Source organism: Topomyia yanbarensis, chromosome 3 (assembly GCF_030247195.1).
Source record: "Topomyia yanbarensis strain Yona2022 chromosome 3, ASM3024719v1, whole genome shotgun sequence".
Classification (NCBI taxonomy): Eukaryota; Metazoa; Arthropoda; class Insecta; order Diptera; family Culicidae; genus Topomyia; species Topomyia yanbarensis.
In genome coordinates this window covers 226744239-226770971 of record NC_080672.1, presented here as the reverse complement: position 1 = coordinate 226770971, position 26733 = coordinate 226744239, and the positions used below count along the sequence as shown (strand labels likewise).

General features: G+C 42.5%; 1 protein-coding gene across 3 annotated transcripts in view; it reads right to left on the bottom strand.

Annotated features, from left to right (window-relative positions):
- The window catches only part of LOC131688809 (protein-serine O-palmitoleoyltransferase porcupine), a 602121-nt gene that overhangs the window by 362444 nt on the left and 212944 nt on the right, over window positions 1-26733 (bottom strand). For 2 of the 3 annotated variants that reach the window (XM_058973344.1, XM_058973347.1), the window contains exons 3-5: window positions 25183-25424; window positions 25017-25123; window positions 24707-24957 (exon numbers count right to left, since the gene is read on the bottom strand). In XM_058973344.1, coding sequence (XP_058829327.1) covers window positions 24707-24957; window positions 25017-25123; window positions 25183-25278 — 454 coding nt within the window. In that variant the 5' untranslated portion in view covers window positions 25279-25424. Of the gene's footprint in view, window positions 1-24706; window positions 24958-25016; window positions 25124-25182; window positions 25425-26733 lie in introns of those variants that run through there. The other variant, XM_058973346.1, reaches the window with a different exon arrangement.

The following is a 26733-nucleotide window of genomic DNA, read 5'->3' as shown; positions in this document are numbered from 1 at the left end:
GGGGATGGCTGTACTAAATGTACTCATTCACTCTCACTCACGCGATCATACATCCTGTATGAGGCTTACTTGGGTGCTCTCTCAATCACACTTTGATTCACTCTCAAACACTCCCACATGAGGCTGACTTTTGTGCTCACCTTTTACGTTCCATGCGAGGCTGACTTGTGTGCTCACCTTACCCATTCCTTGCTAGGCTTACTTTTGTGCTCGCCCTACCCATCCATGTGAGGCTGACTTGGGTGCTCACCCTATCACCTGATTCACTCTCAATCGTGCCACTCTATTGTACCTTTGTCACTCCCTCTGGCATCCCATGTGGGACATTTTTCTTAGGCCCCACTTCTGACATACCATGCGAGGCTGACTTTTGTGCTCACCTTTTTCATTCCTTGCTAGGCTGACTTTTGTGCTAGCCTCTACCAACCTGTGAGGCTGACTTTTATGCTCACCCTTAACATGCAGTGTGAGACTGACTTGGATGCTCACCCTTTCACTCCTCTGCCACGCCATGAGGCATCGATAGCTTAGTTCCAACATACTACGCTACGACCCTCCCGTCTTGGCATGAGGCAGTCCACTTATACGCCTATACACTCACTCTTCTGTCTTGCTGCGGGGTGGCTGGGTTTACCCCTTACGCGGTTGCCATTCGCTGCGCCAACCTACCTCGGCATGAACAGACCATTCACTCTCTTATTTTGCGCTTGGCCTTTTTCGCTCCAACTAACCAATCACTAGTTAGCCGTGCCTGCCGTCTGTTGCTCGGTTCGCCAGATTACCTGTAGCCTACAGGCAATCTGGATGGTAGCAGCCGAGACTGCGTTCCACTTCTCCACCGTTTGACACATCCGCTGAATAAGGGTATCCGGGGTTGTGTCCCAGCCACAGACGTCAAGCATTGCTCTTCTTTCGACGTCGAACCGATGACATACGAACAGTATGTGTTCGGCAGTTTCATCTACACCTGGGCAGTCCGGACAGACTGGGACCTCCGCGTGCCCGAACCTGTGGAGGTACTGACGGAAACAGCCATGGCCTGACAGGAATTGTGTCAGGTGGAAGTGAACTTCCCCATGGGGTCTTCCCACCCAGCTCGATATGCTAGGTATCAGCCGGTGGGTCCACCTGCCTTTCGAGGAGTTGTCCCACTCACGCTGCCATCTGGCGACCGAGGTCACCCTGGTGCGCTCGCGGGCTCCCCTATTTCCACGTAGCTCAAAGCACTCCTCATCTTCCCGAATGACCAGCCCGACTGGCATCATGCTCGCTATCACGCAGGATGCATCGTGTGATACCGTGCGGTAGGCAGATATCACTCTGAGGCACATCACGCGGTAGGTGCTCTCCAGTTTCTGTAGGTAACTGGTTACCCTCAGTGCTCTTGACCATGACGGGCCGCCGTACCTGAGGATAGATACGGCAACGCCTGCCAGTAACCTACGTGGCGCACACCTTTGAGCAGTTGGACATCACCCTCGATAGAACCGCAACAGCAGTCGACGCTCTCTTGCATGTATAGTCGACATGGCTGCCGAAGGTCAGCTTGTCGTCTATAATGACTCCGAGAGACTTCAGACTTCGCTGTGAAGTGATCGCGACTTCTCCCACATGGATAACTGCATGTTGTGCCGACTTGCGGTTGTTGACGATAACTACCTCCGTCTTATGATGAGCGAGCTCCAGGCCTCTCGCGCTCATCCATTCCTCCACCGTGCTAATCGCGTGTTCTGCGGTTAGTTCTACCTCAGGAATTGACTCCCCGTAGACCTCCAAGGTTACGTCGTCGGCAAAGCCGACGATCTTGACCCCAGGAGGGAACTTCAGTCTCAGAACCCCGTCATACATGAGGTTCCATAGCACCGGGCCTAGGATCGAGCCCTGCGGGACTCCGGCGGTAATCGGAACCCTTTTCTGACCGGCATCGGTCTCGTATAGCAGTACGCGGTTTTGGAAGTAACTTTCCAGGATCCGGTACAGACCCACCGGTAGGCTAAGCCGGTGTAACGAGAGCGCGATGGCATACCAGCTTGCGCTGTTGAATGCGTTCTTCACGTCAAGTGTCACTAACGCACAGTATCGAATACCTCGCCTTTTTCGTTGGATCGCTATCTCGGCAGTATTTATCACTGAGTTGAGAGCGTCCACTGTGGAATTACCCTTCCGAAAGCCAAACTGGTTGCTTGACAGACCGTCCGTACCTTCCGCGTACGGGGTGAGCCTGTTGAGGATGATCCTCTCAAGCAGTTTGCCAGTCGTGTCTATCAGACAGATTGGTCTGTACGCCGATGGGTCGCCTGGCGGCTTCCCGGGCTTCGGCAACAGCACCAGTTTCTGCCTTTTCCATCTATCGGGGAAACGGCACTCGTCAAGGCATCTCTGCATAGCTAGCCTGAACATGTTCGGGTTCGCTATGATCGCTGCCTTGAGAGCGTTGTTCGGAACTCCATCCGGCCCTGGAGCTTTGTTCATTGCTAGGGATTTAGCCACTGCAAGTAGTTCTTCGTTCGTCACTGGAGCCACCATTTCGACCGTGCCCGCACTGTCTCGTAGTGCAGGTGGCCAGGGGCTTGTGGCTCGAGACGGGAAGAGTACTTCGATAATCGTTGCCAACCGGTCCGGAGACCGTTCTGGGGGTGAGGAGCCCCCTTTGGTCTTGGCCATCACAATCCGGTAGGCGTCACCCCACGGATTCGCGTTGGCACTCTCACACAGGTTGTCGAAACACGCTCTCTTGCTGCTTTTAATAGCCTTGTTAAGGGCTAATTTCGCAGCTCGAAACACTTCACGGCGGTTCTCTCTTGCATCCTCGGTGCGAGCTCTTTGCATCCTACGTCTAGCTCTGAGACAGGCTGACCGTAGAGCTGTAATCTCGGCACTCCACCAGTATACCGGGCATCTACCGTTTCTTGGCAGTGTTTTTCTCGGCATAGTGGCGTCGCACGCGCGTGATAGAACAGCTACCAGCGCATCCCCGCTTAGACTGTCGGTGTTGGCCTCCAGTCCCAGGACCGCGGTGAAAGCTTCGCTGTCGAAGTGATTGGACTTCCACCCGCGTACCTGACAGGGATCTCCCGCCCTCGGATGCTGCACACCATAGTTGATCTTAAAGCGGATTGCTAAATGATCGCTATGGGTGTAGCCTTCGTCTACCCTCCATTCCATGCCTGGAGCCAGACTCGGGCTGGCAAAGGTCAAATCAATCCACGCCTCCACTCCGTTTCTACGGAATGTACTAGCGGAGCCATCATTAGCTAGCACAGTATCGAGTTTCGCAAACGCTTCCATTAGCGCTTGACCCCTGCTATTTGTACAGCGGCTGCCCCACTCCACTGCCCAAGCGTTGAAGTCTCCCGCTATTACTACCGGTTTCCGGCCCACGAGGTCCGACGAGAGCCTGTCGATCATCCGGTAGAACTGTTCTATTGGCCACCTTGGTGGGGCGTAGCAGCTGCAATAGAACACACCATTGATCTTGGCAATCGCCACACCCTCGGCGGAGGGGTGTATTACCTCTTGAACCGGGAACCTTCCCGTTGTACAGATTGCCACCATTCCAGACCCGTCCGACACCCAATTGCCGTTGCCGGCAGGGATGCTGTACGGGTCTGATAAGAGGGCGACATCTGTCCTCGACTCCGAGACCGACTGCCACAGCAGCTGTTGTTGACGATAACTACCTCCGTCTTATGATGAGCGAGCTCCAGGCCTCTCGCGCTCATCCATTCCTCCACCGTGCTAATCGCGTGTTCTGCGGTTAGTTCTACCTCAGGAATTGACTCCCCGTAGACCTCCAAGGTTACGTCATCGGCAAAGCCGACGATCTTGACCCCAGGAGGGAACTTCAGTCTCAGAACCCCGTCATACATGAGGTTCCATAGCACCGGGCCTAGGATCGAGCCCTGCGGGACTCCGGCGGTAATCGGAACCCTTTTCTGACCGGCATCGGTCTCGTATAGCAGTACGCGGTTTTGGAAGTAACTTTCCAGGATCCGGTACAGACCCACCGGTAGGCTAAGCCGGTGTAACGAGAGCGCGATGGCATCCCAGCTTGCGCTGTTGAATGCGTTCTTCACGTCAAGTGTCACTAACGCACAGTATCGAATACCTCGCCTTTTTCGTTGGATCGCTATCTCGGCAGTATTTATCACTGAGTTGAGAGCGTCCACTGTGGAATTACCCTTCCGAAAGCCAAACTGGTTGCTTGACAGACCGTCCGTACCTTCCGCGTACGGGGTGAGCCTGTTGAGGATGATCCTCTCAAGCAGTTTGCCAGTCGTGTCTATCAGACAGATTGGTCTGTACGCCGATGGGTCGCCTGGCGGCTTCCCGGGCTTCGGCAACAGCACCAGTTTCTGCCTTTTCCATCTATCGGGGAAACGGCACTCGTCAAGGCATCTCTGCATAGCTAGCCTGAACATGTTCGGGTTCGCTATGATCGCTGCCTTGAGAGCGTTGTTCGGAACTCCATCCGGCCCTGGAGCTTTGTTCATTGCTAGGGATTTAGCCACTGCGAGTAGTTCTTCGTTCGTCACTGGAGCCACCATTTCGACCGTGCCCGCACTGTCTCGTAGTGCAGGTGGCCAGGGGCTTGTGGCTCGAGACGGGAAGAGTACTTCGATAATCGTTGCCAACCGGTCCGGAGACCGTTCTGGGGGTGAGGAGCCCCCTTTGGTCTTGGCCATCACAATCCGGTAGGCGTCACCCCACGGATTCGCGTTGGCACTCTCACACAGGTTGTCGAAACACGCTCTCTTGCTGCTTTTAATAGCCTTGTTAAGGGCTAATTTCGCAGCTCGAAACACTTCACGGCGGTTCTCTCTTGCATCCTCGGTGCGAGCTCTTTGCATCCTACGTCTAGCTCTGAGACAGGCTGACCGTAGAGCTGTAATCTCGGCACTCCACCAGTATACCGGGCATCTACCGTTTCTTGGCAGTGTTTTTCTCGGCATAGTGGCGTCGCACGCGCGTGATAGAACAGCTACCAGCGCATCCCCGCTTAGACTGTCGGTGTTGGCCTCCAGTCCCAGGGCCGCGGTGAAAGCTTCGCTGTCGAAGTGATTGGACTTCCACCCGCGTACCTGACAGGGATCTCCCGCCCTCGGATGCTGCACACCATAGTTGATCTTAAAGCGGATTGCTAAATGATCGCTATGGGTGTAGCCTTCGTCTACCCTCCATTCCATGCCTGGAGCCAGACTCGGGCTGGCAAAGGTCAAATCAATCCACGCCTCCACTCCGTTTCTACGGAATGTACTAGCGGATCCATCATTAGCTAGCACAGTATCGAGTTTCGCAAACGCTTCCATTAGCGCTTGACCCCTGCTATTTATACAGCGGCTGCCCCACTCCTCTGCCCAAGCGTTGAAGTCTCCCGCTATTACTACCGGTTTCCGGCCCACGAGGTCCGACGAGAGCCTGTCGATCATCTGGTAGAACTGTTCTATTGGCCACCTTGGTGGGGCGTAGCAGCTGCAATAGAACACACCATTGATCTTGGCAATCGCCACACCCTCGGCGGAGGGGTGTATTACCTCTTGAACCGGGAACCTTCCCGTTGTACAGATTGCCACTATTCCAGACCCGTCCGACACCCAATTGCCGTTGCCGGCAGCGATGCTGTACGGGTCTGATAAGAGGGCGACATCTGTCCTCGACTCCGAGACCGACTGCCACAGCAGCTGTTGGGCTGCTGCACAATGGTTAAGATTTAGCTGTGTGACTCTCACGGCTTCTTCTTATTTAACTCGCCGAAGGGACACGAAGGTCCGCCCATAGCATGTTTATGGGCTTGCTTCTTAGCGGTGCAGATAAGGCACTTATATGCCTTAGTGCACCCCCGCTCTTTATGCCCCTCCTCGCCGCATCGACGACATAGCTTGCTCCTGTCTATGCCTTTGCATTCGTAAGCTTTATGGCCGGATTCTAGGCACCGATAGCACCTGTCCACTGAAGGCGGCTGGGGTATACTAATAGGGCATACCGACCAGCCGATCTTCAGCTTCCCTTTCTCGGTTACCTTTTTGGCATCCGCATTCAGTAGCCTGAGGTAGGCTACTTGGGTGCCAGAGGGTCCGTCCCTCAATCGCACAGAGGCCCGCTCGATTGTGACGCCGCATTGCTCCTTGACGGCTGCGACGACGTCTTCTGCGGTCGTGAACTCGTCCAAGTGCTTGCACTGGAGAGTTGTTTCCGCACCTAGCGACCTGATTTGGGCGCCCTCACCAAGGACATCTTGGGCCAAGGCCTTATATACTGCACTTGATTGTGCGCCTCGCTTCAGCACCAGGAGCATCTCTCCCGTGTTGGTGCGTCTTACGCTACGCACATCCTGCCCAAGGGCCGAGAGGCTTTCGACCGCCTTCATCGATTTAAGGACATCGGCGTATTTGTCCTTGTCGGTTTTTAAAGACAAGGCTTCGCCTCTGTCCTTGGCCTTCCTCGCAGGCCGCGGTACCTCTGGTTTCGGTGCCGGCTTTTTCTTGGTGACCAGCGTCCAGGGGTTTGAGCCCCCCTGCCCCGGACGTGCCGGGTTGCTGGTACCATCGCTCTCCACAGCGAGGTCACTCTCGCCCTCGCTTACCTCACCCAGGCGGCGTTTGACTTTGACGGTTGCACGCCGAGTGGTGTCGGTTTTGGCACCCTCGCCTGGCGACTTCCTAGGGCGCTTCGCGTTCGATACCGTCTTGCGATTGCCCTTTCCTTTTCCCTTCGAGGGGAACTCAGTCGCCGCTCCGATCGACGTGGCTGCTCCGTAGAAGGTAAAGGCCACTGTCTGTGAACCTCTATCGACCTTCTCTCTTTCCTCCCTATTGGAGGCCACTGTCTGGGTTTCTCTGTCGGGCCTCTCCCGACATTCCACCCTCTCAACATAGGCCTGCTGTTCCTGTCTTGCGACACGAACAGCTTTCCGGAGCTCCAAGAGGCTCAACTTCAACTCCTGGGGGGTCACTGGTGCTTTCGGGTGCAGCACTCATCGCTCCACTACTCTCCCCACGGAGGGGAGACCTCGCCAAACCACCTCTTGCGAAGGGGTTTGGCACCTCCGTCTGTTTGTTTTTATTTTTATTTACCTCCATGTATAGTCCCACGAGTAGCGCGAGAAATATATGTCCGCCACGCCAGAGCTCCGCATTAGCGTGGTAAGGGACGCTTACTGTGGGGGTTGCCCAGGTACCCCACAGGCTCCGTTAACGATCGAGCATCTTTTTCACCCCCTCGATCACTCATCCCTCGGCACGGGTCGCTTCACGCCTTGGAATTGGGGTTATGCCCTACCTTGCTTTACGTGGTGATCTCGGCCCGGATCATCACAACCATCCTCCTTTACCAGGGCTTTGGACCTGTAGCTCTGGTTCTCAATAGTTCCATGTACGTATGTTATTACAGACGTGCTACTATTGAGATCCGTCATTCGCTAGCGGAGCCTACCAATAGCACGTGTACTGAGCTAGGACGTAAAGGTCTTCTCCATTGTAAAAAAACACATACATATACACAGACATTTTCCGATCTCGGCGAGCTGAGTCGAATGGAATTTGATATGGATTAGTTTGACGATTTTTAGAGTGATTGCATAACCTTTCTATATGAGAAAGGCAAAAAGATGTAAAGAGCTTGATTAGAGGTGTATAAATTGACCGATACTATTTTGGTATACATCAATAATAGATGTGCAAAAGTACTACGAATGAAGTAGAATAGAAAAACACATGTAACATGCAATCAAACTCGTCTAAATGCAGCAAATGTTGAGTATTTACCATTAACGACAATTGCATGCTGTTAGACTTTCATCATGCTATTCTGGCCGGGAATGGATGACTCACGTGCGTCGGTAAATTCATTGTACCCTAGTTTATCCAATCCGACTTTCCCGAATGATTAGAACCAAATGCACAAATTGATCACCAGTAGTATTAGCCACTATTCTATCATATACGCCAGTTCTGCATCCATTCCCTGATCCAACGGCAACAAATACTCAGACGAACACATACATAGATAGACGTACGACTAGCACATAACTAAGCTGACCAACTGTTCGGAATTTGGGAGGAGAGTACGGATTTTTGGTCGCGTGTCCGGAAAAAAATACTTATACGGGTTTGTTCGGAATTCGCACGGAATTTTCAACCTCAGTGGAAGTGGAAGTACTCCCGGGACAATCTTCCAAATCTTCGACAAATGGAATCAGATTAAATAACGTTGCAAACTTGGTTGCCCAGGTTCCAAAAATGCAATTTTGTTAGCAAAATTAAACCAGTCAACAAAAGTGATAAAAAATCAATTTTTGTAAATTATTTTGAGCTTTGGGACTACGTAAACTTTAGGTTTTTTTAAATATAAATTAAAAAATTGAACTGTTATGTGTCCCGCTGCCCGTCTCGACTAGTCGTTTAAACTGTTCTCCAAAATTGGGTGGCATTTTTAAATTCAGTTTCTAGCAGCCGCCAAGTTGATCTATCTAAGTCGAAACACAATTCTCAATTTGTCTCCTATGAAGCTATCTCAAAATGATCCGTATTGTACATTTACTATCTTTAATCTTTTTTCAGGACCAATGTAATACCGCTGAACTTTGAATGTATTCTGTAGTTCTGAGATATAATACAATTAAAATTTGCAGTGGCTTCTGGAACTCCTTCAAATTTTCCATTTACATAACTTAATAGGTTTACTCGAAGAACAATAGAGTATTTAATTTTGTGTTAAATTTTCAGCTAGATAAACTGATCGGGTAGCTTTATACAGACAAAGAACCTGACAAACATAAGTGCAAAATGCGTGGACACGTGGCGACATAACCAGGAAGGAACTCTAGTGATATGGGAGAACTCACTCTCTTCTAGCATCTGAGCTAGACACTGCAAATAAAGTATCAGATACAGGGTACGCGCGCGATCATTCAAGAATACATGCAAATATGCGAGTGGACACACGGTTATAATACGCGAATTTATACGCGCGACGTTACATAAATGCGACACACACGTTAACATACAAACGCTCGAGCGCTTCGCTGTCATCCGCGAACACCTACGCCTTTGATCTTACAAACAGGATAACATCCCGCGGACTAAGTGAACGTTTTAGCGCTTATAAATTTACAAACACTATTTCTCATGAATGAATCTACAAACGCCCGCGCGATCATGAATTGGTTACGTCCAGAAGTTCCTCCTCTCGGCCCTAGCAGCCTAGGCCCAAGCCTTCAGTTGATAAAAAATGATGCTCATATCCATTAGACAACACTTTCCAAGGTGACATGACTTGGAACTCTAGTGATAGAGTTGATAGTGATAGAGAACTCACTCTCTTCTAGCATCTGAACTATACACTGAAAATGAAGTATCAAATTCACAGTCCGCGCGATCTTCCAAGAATACAAGCGACTATGCGAATAGACACACGATTATAAAATCAAATTCATCCACGCGAAGTTACACACCAGCACACGCGACATGCAAATGCTCACGCGACAAGCAAACGACCACGTGACCGAACTCGTTAACATACAAACGCCCAAGCCCTTCGCGCTGATACACTTCTAATCCGATTAACGTGGTCTCAAGCGCACACAAATGAACGTTCATTCCCACGCGATCGTAAAGTCCATACACCCGCACAACTGAACCGTGCACTCAATATCACAATCAGAATCACGGTCCGCTACAATTGACCTTAAGCAGTGTTTTAGTGCGTGACATTTCCCGTCGTCTGTCAGTAATTGTAATAAGCGATCTGACGGGAAGCCCTTCCGCGTACATAGCTCTACAGCTCCAGTAGGACAACTTTAAAAAAAAAGAAACAAATTAAAATTTAAAATATCTTGATATCTTCGAGATTTTGGAAATTTTTGGTTACGAGCATTTTGATTGGAAATGAGAATCGTATTATGTAATCATATTATGCAAAATTCCCAAATGGGAAAATTTTGGACAACCCCAATTTTTTGTGCATAAGGACACAATACCTTATATAAAGTATGGTTTTTCTGACGAGAAGAATCCAAAAAACTAAAACAATGAAATTATGTTTTTGTCTGTCAATTAGTATGAAATTTAGAAACATGTTTAAAGCTGTTGCATAAAAAATATTGTTACTAATTACTTTTCCGCAATGCAACCGCATTAAATATGTTTCCATTCTCTCTAGACTTTCGTTGACAAAAATAAAAGTTTTCAAAAATGAGTTTCTTTTTGTAGTTTTAGTTTTCAATATAAATTTGATTTTTTTTGAAAATTCACAACTTTTTATTCAGTTGTTTTTTTGCGAAGAAAAGATTATTCCCTGCAACTTTTTCTCGGAGTGTTTTGCTGTACAAAATACAGATTTAGATTTTTTCTTAAACTGTTAGAGCCTTTTAAAATATTGCTCTAGAATCAAAATGCTTTGCTGTGCAAAATGCTCAGAACCATTGCTGATAAAACGTCGTGATTTTAAATATTTTTGGGTGAATCTTGGAGGAAGTGACGATTTGAACACCAGTCGCTGTATCCAGTGCATTTTATACTTCAGTTCGAATCAACGAAAAAGTTATCTTACTTCAGTTCTTGTTGAAGTGATCGTTTAGAGATATGTCAATATGAAGAACAAAAGTGAAATGCTGGTCAAATAACCTGACTTCGACTCTTTTCGTATTAGCCCGAGGTTTTGGAATATTCACTTACAGGTTTCAGAGCTTAGGCTCTATCCAATCCTATCATATCAAGTATTCAATAATGATAATTTTCGATAGATTGCGCCAGGCAAATAAAATCATTTTGCAGAATAATCTACATGTCGCTGATTGTGACCGAGTTAGAATCAAATTCAATATCCTCGTGTTTATGGATAATGGCAAAATCGAGATTTGACTACACGATATGGCACCTCGAACTTGCGATACGGCCTTTAAAAGTGTCACTGTATTGAAAAGTGAAATCGGTTACAAAGGATACATGCAAAAACTAATTATTCCTAAATACTTCAATGGCGATTATGCGGTAAGTTGGCGGCCTGATCCGACAATACAAAGCACAATACAGTACCATGCTTTGCAGTTATCAATGACAGATTCCTACCTCCTCATTCTATGATGAAACGCTTCACTATCATTAACCGTAGACAGCAGTCGCTAAGAAAACTCATCGACAATCAATACCAATGTACGGTCTTCAATATTGCCGCCTGATCCCCACAAGGTTGCCAACTTTGTGACAGTTGATCAAGCAATAACGGCAACTGCAAAGCCGCAAAAACTGTGTGCAATAACTCCAAATCAAAAACCAGAGTTTTCAGTGAGAACGAAAATTCCAAAGAGGACGAATCCACATCTGTAATTTGTAATGGCCAGAAGTAAGAAAGAAGACCCTCCCGCGATCTTAATGTATTGTAGAACATCCTTAGAGAAAAAATAATACTTCCAAGATGTCCAAGAGTCCCGCTACGGAAAATGATTTCCATGTACCATAGCAAGTTACGTGCACTTTTTTACCAGTAAAACAGAAATTCTGTGCTACCTCACTTATGGTTTTTCGGACTTGGGGTCTAACCAGTGCTAATACGGTGGCATTTACTGATGAGATGAATTCGAAACGCAAAATCTCCCATTTTGCGTTTTATTTTTAATTCATCGATTTGTGAGTACTCTGTTAACACGTACAGCTGTTTTTGTACATTTGAAGTAATGAATACATACTCTTTATTCCAAGATTCAAATTTGAAAAAAAAATCAGCCAAGGTTTCAGGTCTCTGCATTCTGCATTCTGCATTCAGATCGTAATCAAATTTTACAATTTCGGGATTGGATGGTCGTCGATATTTAAATTCGAAACCTAATCATTTTGAATTCAATGTTCTAAGTAACATAACAGTCTATTATAATTTCGTAAGTTCATTTCGATAGTAGTATCTACTTTTCCAAAGAAACCCATATAATTTCTAAGACCTTCCTGCATGAGAAGAAACTTCAGTTTGGTTTTGAACTTGACAAGAAAAATGTTAATTAGAAAACAATTTTTCATGATGTTTTAAAAGCATAATGCGAAGAACGAAACGATGTCTCGGAATGGTCGAACTAGACTTTGATTGTAAACTATAGTTTGGTTCCATGAACACGCATTGCTTTTTAAATAACAAATGTACTTGGAGGAATCCGATCAGAACACTAACACAGGAACTCTTTCATATAGTTTCTGTGCTCCATCACTCACATTGAATCTAGAAAATATTTCGATTATGGAGGTTTTAACATTAGGGTTATTTGCCTCTTTTTTCTACACTATACTAACCCCTGAATTCATTGTTGAAATCCCATCGCCTGTAGTAAAATATAGTAAACATGAGAAATAATAAACAGTCTAAGAAATCAACTTTTGTGTTTTTGATTTTGAGATAAAATGTGTACGGATTTTTCCTAACCCACAGTTGGTCAGCTTACACATAACAATTGTATTTAGTATTTATTCATTGCTTCGTCTTTGGCGAATTCTGCCATACAGACTGTTACTTAAATTAATTTCACATGTACAATAGAGTGGCCCAAAGCTGTATGAAAAAAAAAATGCAAAGTGCGAAATTTCAAACCTTGTACCTGAATATGCTAGTTTGGATGGCTAATAAGCTTCCCTGAAAATTTCAACTCATTTGGTACACCGGAAGTGGTTCCGCAAATGGCTCAAAGTTTGTGTTCGCGCCTCTGTTCAGCGCTAATCACTGCCCAATAAAATTGTGCACACCATTTGATTATAATCTAGCAACATCTCCAACTAGCAAGAACTTTCTCAAATGAACGCCAAATATTCCATTCGCGCACGATCATCACACACACAGCAGTAGCAACAACAATAGCATCAGCAGCGATACGCGCGGCAATGCATCATTCTCAGCAAGCCTGAATGAGCCAAATATACAATCGCCCGATGCGGAAAGGAGACGACGAACAATCGATGTGTGGCATGGCATCGCGGATGATCCATGCGTTTCTAGAATGAGTGGTGATTAATATAAATAAGCGCGCTCAGCGCACATCAGCAACCAGTTTTAATCCAACAAGTGAAATGTAAAGTACAAGTCGAAAGTTATAATACAAATAGAGTAAAGTGTAAAACAGTGCTTTCCATTCTAATTAATCACATCCAGTAGCAAGTGGTTTTCCAACATACAGTCCGCTAAAGTTGTTTGTGGTTTTGCTTTGAGTGGTCCATCCAAGAGTTTTATTTGTCTGCAGACAAGTGTAAACATAGATGATGATGATGATGGTCCCACCTCATACCCCCACAAAGGTGTGAGCTGAACGATTTATCTAAAAGATAATTAATATTTTGATCCATAACAAAACCAGTTAACAAAAAGAAACGGACTGGTTCAATTTGCAGACATAGCTTTCCTTCAAAAGAACGTAACCAGATACATTTCGAATATTCCGCCAACAACCAGGGTCCATCAAGAAAATTTCCATTCCGGGAAGATACTTGATAGAATCGGGAATTGAACCCAATAGCTTCCATTTCCGATAATTCTCTGTAAGACTCCTCCCGCCTGACCAAGACATCGGTACTACCACCTGCTAAGGTGAGCAGTGACGAGCCTAGTGGCAGTGCACAGTCCGGTCGAGTTATATCATCCACATCAGACCCCTTTATTGAAAGTTTCCTACCATTAACCCAAGGCAATCAAGGGATACTCCTATCAGAGAACATCCTTGATTGATCAGGAATTGAACCCGATATCTAGTAGTTATCAGAAGGAGTCATCAAGCCCCATACTCAACGAGCTAACTCCGTTATTACCACTATCGCAGCAATAACCGAACTTAACTCTATTGTCGAGCAAAGTCAACACAACTCCATCATCAAATCAGACCCTGATCACAACAAAAGTCTAAAAGCTTCGATTCAATCCGATGAGCTTTTAGTGCTGGTCACCATGTTCGATTTCAAGTTAGTCTCTATCTGCTTAGCGCGCGCGTGGCTCAGACTTTTGTAGACATCTCATTATTTTTTAATAACTTTAATAAACAAGTAACAAAAATCCATCATCATCATAGCGAATATAATAATTTAGTGTGACTAAATGCAAATAATAGAAGAGAAAAAAAATACAATCTTCATGGTATTACATAGTTATTCAAATAACTCCAAAATATAAAAATTCAAAAAATCTGTCTACAAAGCAGATTTTACGTGTAAAATTCATAGTGTTTTGAACTCCGCTAATGTTGCTGCACGTTTAATATGCCTAGGCATCAAATTGAAAAAACTTATTCCTTTGTACAACAAGGAGTTCTGTGATCTACTAAATAAAAAGTTTGGTGTTCTTGGATCCGACGCGTTTCTAGTGTTGTACCTATGCACATCACTTCCTCTTTCAATTCGATCACACAAATATCGAGGCAGCATTCCATTAATAATTTTAAAAATGAACACCATTGTTAAGTAATAAATTCTTTGCTTCACAGAGAGCCATTGTAATGCGCTTAGCATGAAACTAGAGGAAGTGTATCTGTTACATTTTAATATTAATCGCATGATTCTATTTTGCAATCGCTGTAACCTCAATATTTGTGTTTGATTGGCAAGAAACAAAATGGATGGGCAGAAGTCAATATGTGGTGAAACAATAGATTTATATAATAAAATTTTACTACTAATTGTTAAATCATTTTTCAGACGACACAATATACCATACTTTTTAGCAATCTTTTTGATGACATTGTCGATGTGAGACTTAAAGGTTAACTTGTCATCAATGATTATTCCAAGATATTTTAATTCACTAACGCGATCAATAGTCTCACCATTTATTTCAACGTTAACGTCAGGCCTAGTATTAGCCCAAGAGATGATCATATATTTTGTTTTAGCAACAATTAACCTTTTTTGTTAAATTTTAACCAACGAGCAAGGGAATGCAAATCTTCGTTCAAATGCGCCACGGCTTCATCTATATCCTTAGCTGCAATGAACAGAACAGTGTCGTCAGCAAACAAATTTAAGTCACAAAATCGTAAAACTCGCCTCATGTCATTTATATACATAATAAATAAAATAGGACCTAAGACACTACCTTGCGGCACTCCAAGAGGATTGCCGAGAGGACTAGATACAAAATCGTTAAAACTAGTTTTCTGAGTTCTATCACATAAATAGTTTTCAAACCACTTATGCGCTATCCCTCCGATACCAAATCGCTCTAAAGTTTTCAAAAGTAATGGTCTCGAAATTGTCTCAAAAGCGCGTTTCAGATCCAAAAATACAGCAAAAATAGTCTCTTTAACCTCGATTTTCTCTTTCCATTTTGCTAACACTAGATTCAAAGCGGTTTCGCAAGAGTGTCCCTCTCGGTATCCTGATTGCTCCGGAATTAGCAAATTATTATTATTCAAATAACTCATCAGCTGGCCCTTAACAACTAGTTCTAAAATTTTCTCTAATGTGTGCAACATGTTAATGGGGCGGTACTCTTCGGCTTTATCCGTCCCAGTAACTTTGGGAATAGGAATCACAAGTGATTCCTTCCAAACTGTCGGCACGTGCCCAGTTTGTAGCGATTCATTTACAAGGTCCAGCAGATCGTGTCCGATGACATGAAAGCAATCCTGTATCACTTTTGCATTGACATTATCGATACCAGCCGATTTTCCCAAAGAAAAACAAATATCTTTCAATTGTTCAAAAGTGATTGGGTGAAATCCATCAAATCTACAGTTAATATTAATCGGCTGTGTTATTTCCGCAGGTTCACTGACCAGCTCAATACTTTGATTGATCAGTTGCACACTGTTAACGAAATAACTGTTCAATTTTTCAGCTATTATTTGCTCAGATTGTTCTTCTACCCCGTTAAAAGTTATGGACTGCGAGGAACTAGGTTTAGGTTTAATTAAATTCTTTAGGATTTTCCATAACTCTTTGCTGTTGTTTTGATGTTGATCGATCTTCCTTTGAATGTACTCACATTTGGTCTTTTTCAAAGCTCGTGAATAAATATTTCGCGCGTGTGTGTACCGATTCCAAAGACGTTCACTATTAATTCTGCAAAATTTCTTGTACTTTTTATCCCTTTTACGTTTCAGGCGCAAAAGATCTAAAGAGTACCAGCTGTTTGAGTTATTTAAATTAATATACTTTTGAGAAACTAAACTATTTGTACACTCTTTTAACACATTAGTTAGAACAGCTGCCTTGTTATCCAAATTTCCATTCAATTCCGTAAAATCCAGGCTTCTCGAAACCAGTTGAGACATGGCTTGTTTCGAATATCTTTTCCAGCACTTAATTTTAACTTTATCCTCTTCACGGTTTGGTTCACTCTCCAGCAAAATTGAAATTGTCTCATGATCTGAAATTTTACAATCGGCCTCTACATACGAATGAACCCCATCAAAATTGGAATACACGTGATCTATCAATGTTCTACTGTGTCTGGAAATTCTTGTAAACTCACTAACCGTTTGCTTGAAATTGAAAAACTCGGCCAACTGCTTCAACTGATTCGAATTTTGGTCGTTGAGCCAATCAATATTGAAATCGCCCGAAATTACATTAAGTTTGCTTAAATCAACGAAATTCTCCCACCAGTTTTCTAAAATTTCTAAAAATCGTCGATCGCTAGAACTAGGAGAATGGTATACTACTGCAAAGTTTCCCATCTGCATGCCTCTTTCAACTGATATACCCAAGAACCAATTATTATCAACTGCTTCGTTTAACCGAACGTTGAACTTAATCGATTCTTTGGCGTAAATAGCAACTCCACCGGTATGTCTGGAATGAGATAGGCAAAAAGCAACTTTATAACCCGGAATGCTATACTGATTAAATGCATCAGCATCAACAATATGTGTTTCTGATAGAAAAACCAACAATGGACGTTTGTTTTCTACAAGATGTCGCATTGCAACAAAGTTTGTAGACAACCCAGCTATATTTAAACATAATATTTCAGACAGCCTCCCGTTTGTTAGTTGCTATTCACTCAACAAAACGTTGCTTTTTTTCGATTCTAGCAGTCTCCGATATACTGAACACTGCTTACTAAATGCCGCATGGTTTACGTCCAAATTCATTTTGCGTTCACTATTCTTTTTTATACAATTTACACATTTAAAATCAGTTGACGAGCATTCAGATGTTCTATGTGCTCCATTACATCTGGAGCATGTTTCTTTACTAACGCATACCGTACTCTTATGACCAAATTCTCCACAGTTGAAGCAGCGCAGCACGTTAAAGGCCTCTAAAACAGAACACCTATCCCAACCAATGTTCACCGTACGGGCTGACATCAGGCCGCTATAAGTGTTCTTATCAACTTCAATTATAACATTGTATTTGTTATACTTGAAGCGTGGATTTTCAAAATTGGCAACAACTTTAACATAATCGACCGGAATGCCCTCATTCTGATTCTTTAATAAGTCAACGAAAACTTCCTCAGAGTATCGATCACTCATCCCCATTATTTTCAACTTCGGTTTACCGGGTATCGGTATAACAGCATTATACTTTTCACCCAGATTGCTTACAATGTTTTCTTTCACCGATTCAATATTATCCCGAGTTGCACACTCCACAATAATCGAGCCATCTTTACCGTTTTTAAAGTTGCTAATTTTGTGCACCTTTGGATCTAATTTATTTTTTAATTCATTCCTCGTGTCGTCACTCGATTGCAACGGCTCGACTGGTTTAATCACAATGACCGGGCGAGCCTTACGTTTCGTTTGACTTCTAGTTCTAATTTTATTCGTCCCAGTTGCTCCCGACAAAACATTCACGTAAGTAATTCTACTATTTTTATCAAAAACCTCGTCATTATTTCCATCATCGTCTATTTCAATTAACATCGGTTCATCTTCTTTATTCGTCAAAATTTTTCGTTTTCTACTGGGATTCCCGTCAGATTCAGAATGAACCTTCCTATTACTAAAATTCCTCTTTCTGTTCATTCCAACTAATTCAATTTCACGCTTAACATTTTCATTTAAGCAACTTTTCAAATCTTCCAACTTTTTGGCAACACTGTTTTCCAAGCTAGCCAATTTACTCTCGAGAGAGTTGTTGAAAGACCTGATCAGTTTTTCTATTCCGTTTTCTACTGCGATGTTTATCTGTGCATCGATGTTTTTTCGGGCATCAGTGAGAGACTCAAAAATGGAAGCGAATTGTTCCATCTTCTTATTCTTCTTCTGATAAACACTTCACACACTTGTAGCAAAGACTTGCATTATCAGCCACCCAATTTACCATGGCCTTTGTTAGCCCGGAACATTTTTGATGATATTTATCACCGCAAAAAAGACATACAACCAGGCCTTCGGCGAGACTCACCATGCTCGTACACCTTGCACACAGGCCGCTCATTATAGGCAAATTAAACTACAGCTGGGGAAGCGGGACAATACCAAAGAACAATTTAACACTGCGTCTTCCACTGCGGGCAAGCTTATAAAGCCAGCCGCAGCGAAATAAAATCTGAAAATCACAGAGCAATAATAGTCTGTATGACTACACACATACTTATCTGAATGATATTTCGATTAGCAATAGGCGCCCACAAAGTTTTCAACGAAAAGTAAAGTATTTCACACGATTTAACCGATTGATGTTTACGCACTCTTTCACACAAGTTACCATATTCACTTTCACAAAAGCAATGCCACCAACAGCAAGCTGCAAATTTCCCACACCAAGGGCCACCCCTAGGCCCAAACAGTTTGTATGGGAAAAATTCACCAAATGTATGGAGAAACGCACCAGTTTCATATGTTCAGATCTAAAGAAAATCCATGAATCCTATTTCTTTGCTAGGTATTGGTCGTTAATGGTGACCGATGTAAAGTAAACGCGTGAGTGTTCTTTTCTACCCGATTTTCAGTGACTGGCCAGAGATGCAAGATTTATTTTCAAATGGTCGGTGTTAAAACAGACCGGACTAAGTCGCAAAATCTCAAAAAGTGAGATTATGATAGCACTGGATAAAGAATTTCTTCAGCTACATTCGACTTTTTCCAGAATTGTAATATGATACAATTAGCATGAATTACGGCAAAAATGAATTTCGAATTATAATGTGAAGGATGCTGCGATTGAAACTTTAAACTCATTTTTCTCGAAATCAACACGATGTTACTTAGTCCGGTCTGACTTAACACCGACCAAATGCAAACTCCCTATCATAATCAACAATCAAATTCAAAAACTCCCTCAATAAGTCACTCCCAAATTGACGAGAGTTTCTTTTTTATTCACCAGATTTCGATAAATTGGAACCACCCCAGCTAAATCGTTACTAAGGACTACCCTAGGAAATCAAAATGTTTCAGATGATTTAAGAAGCATCTGTTTTGAAAAGTTAATAAAATTCACTTTCGCGAAATTAAAAAAAAAACCTTTAGAACCTTTCAATTTCTAATTTTCATTTTAGCGTCCTAATTTAATCAAAATCGAGTTCAGCGCACCAAAATTACCCTTGGATGATATGTTCAGTCATTTTAAACTACTTTTGAAGTTTTGTCCAGCTTTTGTATAGAGTGGATCCACTGTGCGTCGTAAGATGAATGATTTTTTATTGGCTAGAGACATAGAGTGGCACTTTATTCCCCCAAGAGCACCAAATTTTAGTGAATTGTGGGAAGACGAAGTGAAGAGTGTCAAAACGCACCTGAATAGAACGTTGCAAAATACAATATTAACCTACGAAGAATATTGCACCATACTTACGCATGTAGAAGCAATTTTAAACTCGAGACCCATGTTCATTGCTTCCGAAAGTCCAGATGAATTCTTCCTATTACTCCAGCACAGTTGCAAATTGAGAGGCCACTGGTTTGCATTCCAAAGCCATCTTGCGAAGGAACTACAGACAATCGTTTATCTCGATGGCGTTATATTGATAAGCTTCGGGAACATTTTTGTGGACGTTGGAATATTTGATGTCTCTTCAGTCACGGGCAAGTGGACTGCATCGCCGACTGTCCAACCCGGAACGATGGTGCTGTTGTTCGAAGACAATCTTCCACCGCAGCTGAGGAAGCTAGGCAACGTTACGAATACTTACCCGGAATCGGATTCTTTGGTTCGTGTGGTAGACGTCAAGACTTCGAGTGAAACGTTTCGACGTTCTATCAGCAAACTAGCTCCTCTTCCGACAAAGGACAACTTCAGTTTCGCAACCGTGGGGCAGAATGTTGGCGGATGTCTTTCCGCCTAGAGAATCGTGTTAACTGTAGTGAGAAAATGATTTTCGCTCCTTTTATTAGCAGCGGTTACTATGATAGTTTATTAGAGTTGGCAACACACTAAAATAATCATGGCACAGCTGCCAACAGAAAGGGATGACGGAAAGGAAAGGGCGCGAATGAAATGGCTTGCGCGCGAATAATAAGCTAGCTCCAGTTAGTTAGATTCGAACCCTCGTATAATTAACATCAAAATTTAATGTGAATTACAAAAACTAAATGTTAATTACTGGAAATAAAGAAATTAAAGTGCAAATAAGTGTTTCTATCTTACTCAACTAACATACAGTCCAGAATTTTCCAGCATTAAGCTTAAATTGAGCCGAACAATTTGAAAACAACGAAGATATATCAAAATATAATTTTTACCGATAACTGAAAATGTCTCTGTCAGAACTGCTGCAGTGAAATGCAACCAGAACAATTGCAATAACTTCAATTCTACGAATATTTATTGTAACTATTAGCGCTTAAATAAACGGTGATTAGTCACAATTATTAGTTATACTTATTTGTGAGAAAATCTTGTCTAACCCCAAAGTTATAGCTGTTTTAAAACGTGGTTATTCATAAATAACAGGGTATACACTGCCGCTAGAAGCATAATTGTCCCATGTGCTATGGGAATCCTTATACACATGAGACAATTATGCTTCTAGCGGCAGTACAGAGGGTTAATAATAACAATAAAATGAATAAAACGAATAAAATAAATAACAACGCGTTAGTGTGAGTAATGATGCCTGCATCGTTTATTCAGCAACCTGTCGCACATTCACCAACGCATATTTCTTGCTTTGTCCTATTCTTTCGTTCCATAACTAACACTACTGCACCGTTCTAGCTCATCGGACAAGCTTACTGTGCCAGCTCATTGAGTTAACTCGTGCTAGCTCGGTGAGCTAAGCTTGCTCGTGCCAGCTTAAATAGCTAGCTCATGGTGACAGCTTATCGTGTTAACTCGCCGTCTAGCTCGTCGAATCCTACAGCTCGAGCACGAAGGTTACCTAGCACAAGCGGTGTCAGTGCTTATTGTGTTTGGTTCGTTCAAACCCAGTCAAAAAAGGCAAGTTGCTGGCGAACGGGGGGCTATTTGTCAACTCGGATGCGCTAATTGCCCTTCAATTTGCCAGCAAATTGCTGTTCATTAGGGGTCTATTTCAAATGCAACATTTCGGCGATTTGCCGCCGTCATTTTTGTGCCGCCCTACCCGCCCTTGAATCGCCCCCAAATCGCCCACGTAACGCGCCATTTAATCGCCCTTAATTGCCTAATATGAAAATTACAAATAATACTTATTTTCGGATTCATTATCTACTCACACAAACATATCAGTACGCTATAGGTAATAACCACCAAACTATAGGAAGAATCATTGGTGAAATTGGTATTGCACACCACAACTTACCACAATCTGACTTTCATTAAGACTTTAGGTCTGAGATCTTTCACTCTTTTCCACAATTTCCCACATTTGTTAGCTAAATGAAGTGCACTAGACAAAAAATACAAGCGAGAACACACGAATTGTTTAAAAAACAATTTTAAGATTAAGCCAAACATGAACCGCCATGTTTGACAAACGCAAAAAACAAACCAAGTCCATTTCAGCCGCCAGAAAATTTGTCTAGGTGTTGAAATTACCTTTAAATCGCATTCGCAAATTACATTTGTTCCTAGGGGCAATTAGCACAGGCAAGTTGAATCAAACGTCAAACTTTTTAAATCACCTGATCATGTTCGTCCGCATTTTTTTGCCGGAAAGCGGCCGCTCAGCTCGTGTTAGGCACTCGTCCTACATTCCGGAAAGGCTGCCTGAACAATAAGCCTGCCTCATGGCTCACGGCTACCAGGCCCGATTCAGTGACGTTTCCACTTGGATGTCAGATTATGAAATGACAAGTAAAACTCGCCCGCTTCGAACATGCTAGCGGTTACTGTATTTTTTCTCCACTATTGCATATTGACCGGTTGGAATATTTTCCAGTTTTATTTTCAAAGTAGTTTTTTATACATAGGTAAGCGTTCTATTTTTACTAAAATGTTTTAATTCCAGAAGCACCCGAATTACGTCGATTGCTTTTAAGAGATCGTCTCTTCTATTCCATTCCCTTCAATACACCGTGTCCAACGTTTGGTTTTGCCAAACCTAAACGTTAATAGTCATCTATCCAGGTGGTATCGGGTCCTTAAGGGCCAAATCAATAAGATGACTCCATCCAATAGCATCTAATAAAACATAAATTATAATATTTTTCTTTTCTTTTTCTTCGAAAACTAAATGTGGCAAACAAAACGATAAATTGAAACTAAGAAGAAGAAGAAACACCAAAAACCGGTTCACTAGCGGTTGTGGTCACTCTGGCTGCTAGAAGTAGAGCAGACTGCTGGCAGCCATGCCTTCCTCAAAACCGATACCCACATTCCGGAAAGGCTGCCTGAACAATAAGCCTGCCTCATGGCTACCTCACGGCTACCAGGCTCGATTCAGTGACGTTTCCACTTGGATGTCAGATTAGAAAATGACAAGTAAAATTCGCCCGCTTCGAACGTGCTCGCGGTTACTGTTTTTTTCTCCACCATTGCGTATTGACCGGTTGGAAGATTTTCCAGTTTGATTTTGGAAGTAGTTTTTTTATACATAAGTAAGCATTCTATTTTTACTAAAATATTTTAATTCCAGAAGCACCCGAATTACGTCGATTGCTTTTAAGAGATCGTCTCTTCAATTCCATTCCCTTCAATACACCGTGTCCAACGTTTGGTTTTGCCAAACCTAAACGTTAATAGTCATCTATCCAGGTGGTATCGGGTCCTTAAGGGCCAAATCAATAAGATGACTCCATCCAATAGCATCTAATAAAACATCAATTATATTTTTCTTTTCTTTTTCTTCGAAAACTAAATGTGGCAAACAAAACAATAAATTGAAACTAAGAAGAAGAAGAAGAAGAAGAAGAAGAAGCACCAAAAACCGGTTCACTAGCGATTGTGGTCACTCTGGCTGCTAGAAGTAGAGCAGACGGCTGGCAGCCATGCCTTCCACAAAACCGATAGGCGCAATTCTGGTAGAAACGGTTGTATCGATTGAGGTGTATGTCTGGCAGCCGCGAGGCAGCCATACACCAGATTGTCTGCCAGCCATGTTTCGCCCGCTGGCAGCCGGAAGGCAGTCGTCTGGTAGCAAACGTTGACCGGGATCCCTGTAGTAAAGCAATACTCTGTTTGTAACGATCTTATTTTTAGTGAGTGGAAATTTGTAAGCGAGGAATAAAAATACAAAATGTTTAATATCTCCGCCGCTCGTGAAAGGATTTTAACAATCTATAGCTTGTTTGAAAGGTAATTTTACAAGCTTTCTATTTATATGATGCTACTACGATGCCTTGTTCGAAAGTTATTTGCTTAAAATTCTGTGCTTTGACATAATCATTCATATCTCAGAAAGTAAACAACATGGACGTCGTTAAAATGTAAAAAAATAAATGATCACAAAACTACAAATGAGTACTAAATGATTGATTTTATATATAATATTAGTTGAATATTAATTTGTGCTGCAAACAAATATTTGAATAATTTCAGCCAGCTTTTCAATAAAATACTCCTATGTGCGCCGGGGACTATCCGAGTAGATCGTGACGAAAGTGAGAATAAAATGGCTCACAGTAACTAGAGACAAATGGCTCACGGAAATCGGAGGTTTCTGATTATTTACCGCTGGGAAAAATCCGAGTGGAGTTCGGGGTCAAACGGCTCAAGAACACACATTATGTAGATGGTGCAATAGATGAAGAAAATTACAGAAAGCATGAGAAGAGTCGGAAGCTAAATGGCTGAAAGGTTGAACCATTTCATGGATCAAGTGAGGCTCCGAGATAACTGTGGAAAACTCGTGAGAATAAGAAAGAGGTGCGGTGAAAACGCAGCGAAGTAATATTTTTATGTAGTTCCGTGGAGAAAAAGACCAAAAAAGAGTAAAGAGTGATTTAGTGGGTATGCTCTAAAGTGAATCCTACACAGTAAAAGAGATAACTACTAGAGGTCGCATACCGCCTTTAACACTGATGCTTTATTAGCTCGCTCTCACATATGCTAGGCTAATTAGTTTGATACATTTTGCCCCGGGTACACACATGCCAAAGAAATAGTATACAACATGCTAAAGCGAGCTTCAGTCAGCGAATACATGGAGACAGTAGCGCTTTGCTCCCTCTAGTAGTCATAATCTCTTTTGTACCAACACAAAACAAGTCAAAGCTTTTGGAGTTTTTTCAACAACACACACAAACATAAATTTTATTTCTAAATAGAAGAGGTCAATACTATTTGGATTTATTGCAAGAAGGGGACCCGGTTGACTTTTGAACGTTAAAGCTTGAGCTTGCTTCACAGGGGTTGATAGTGATTTCCAGGCGAAACCAAATATTGTAAAAATACACTATTGTCAATTGGATGGGAGAGATCATTATACTTACATTGTTTTAGAAAACAGTGCATAGGCACATTCCATGCCACCACAACATGCACTAGTGATCTAGGGAATTCAACGTCCCATGGTAATATAACTATGTAACCGAAAAAACGAACATGTTTGGCTGCATTCGATTTTTGATTTGAATTTTCATTTGAAATATAACCAGCTGAAACCATGGTAGCTTGTGACAGGTACGACACGAAGTAATGGCTCATTCTGAAAGAAAAGGCAGCAGAGTACGCAGCTATCCATCTAAGTAAAAGGGAAAAATGAATAGTTCTATGTTTCCGTTACTACATTTGTATACATACTTCCATGAGTTATCCGTTATGAGGAAGGCAAAAGCGCAATTGGCCAACAACAAACTTAGTATTGAGCATGTCGTATTAATAGCTACTTGTCCAAAATATACTGTGTTCTGAAAACGAAATCAATATAAATTAGTAGTAGAGAATCATAAAATGCAGTTGCCCCTACCAGTTTAAATGTATTATTAGCGTGGACAAGGCTCTGGAAGATATTCACCGAAGGAAGACCATGGCCCAAAGATACAATTCGCTGGACAACAAACATATCCCAAGAATCCAAGAATACTGAATTGTTCCTTGATGTGGCGTTTGACTCTTATATCTATCGCTAGAGATATGATTTTCATAACAGCAATCATCAAAATACCTCTAATGTGGTGCCAAACGTTTGCATTCTTTTCAACAATTTCACTGAAAATAAAAAAAATATTAGTTAAGTAGAATTGTGAAATCATCTTACTAACTTAGTTAATTCGTTCCCAAACAATGCACAGCGGCAAAAAATCCCTCAATAACTGAACTCATGGTAGAGCTGATTCAATTTTTACATTTTTTACAAAAGAAATATATAGGATTCGCTCAAACTTTGAAAACTCTTTCCGACGCCCGGAGGGCCAAGTTTCATATACCAATCGACTCAGCTCGATAAATTGAGACAACGTCTGTAGGTGTGTGTGTGTATGTGTGTATGTATGTATGAACAAAATGTCATGTAATTATCTCAGCAAACTGGATAGAAGTAAAAAGCTTATGAAAATACCTTTATAACAAGCTATACTGCCGCTAGAAGCATAATTGTCCCATGTGCTATGGGAATCCCTATACACATGGGACAATTATGCTTCTAGCGGCAGTAATAGACTATCAAAATCCGTTCACGGGCGGCAAAGATATTAAACATTATGAATTTTTATTCCTCGCTTACCAATTTTCACTATCTAAAAATGAGACCGTTACATACAGAGCATTGTTTTAAGGGCTTAACTAAAGCGATTTTGAATATCGGGGTATGGAAACACATCTACGTGATTCAAGGAATTCGTTTCTTAAAACGTTTTGCGAATTACATCAATAATATATATATATATATATATATATATATATATATATATATATATATATATATATATATATATATATATATATATATATATATATATATATATATATATATATAATATATATATATATATATATATATATATATTATTTCTCAAAAATTAATATGCAAGCTTTCTTCAAAGACAAAATAATGTGTAAGTTGACCTCATAGTGAAATTTTCTCTAGAGTTTATGTATTTATCTCTTGAATAAGGTGTTGCGTTTAACCGTAAGGTAGATGTTGGAGGGTATATTAATTCATAGATCACCAAGCAATCAACCTAGTAGTGAGATAATAGATCTTGTAATAAGGGTGTAAAGAAATAAATATATCGCATAATGTACCTAAGTATAAGATCACGGCACTAAACATCATTTGCCATTTCCCACACGCCGCCTCTCTCCCTCTCTCTCTGTCTCTCTCTCCCTGTCTCTCTCTCCCTGTCTCTCTCTCCCTGTCTCTCTCTCCCTGTCTCTCTCTCCCTGTCTCTCTCTCCCTGTCTCTCTCTCCCTGTCTCTCTCTCCCTGTCTCTCTCTCCCTGTCTCTCTCTCCCTGTCTCTCTCTCTGTGTCTCTCTCTCTGTCTCTCTCTCTGTCTCTCTCTCTGTCTCTCTCTCTGA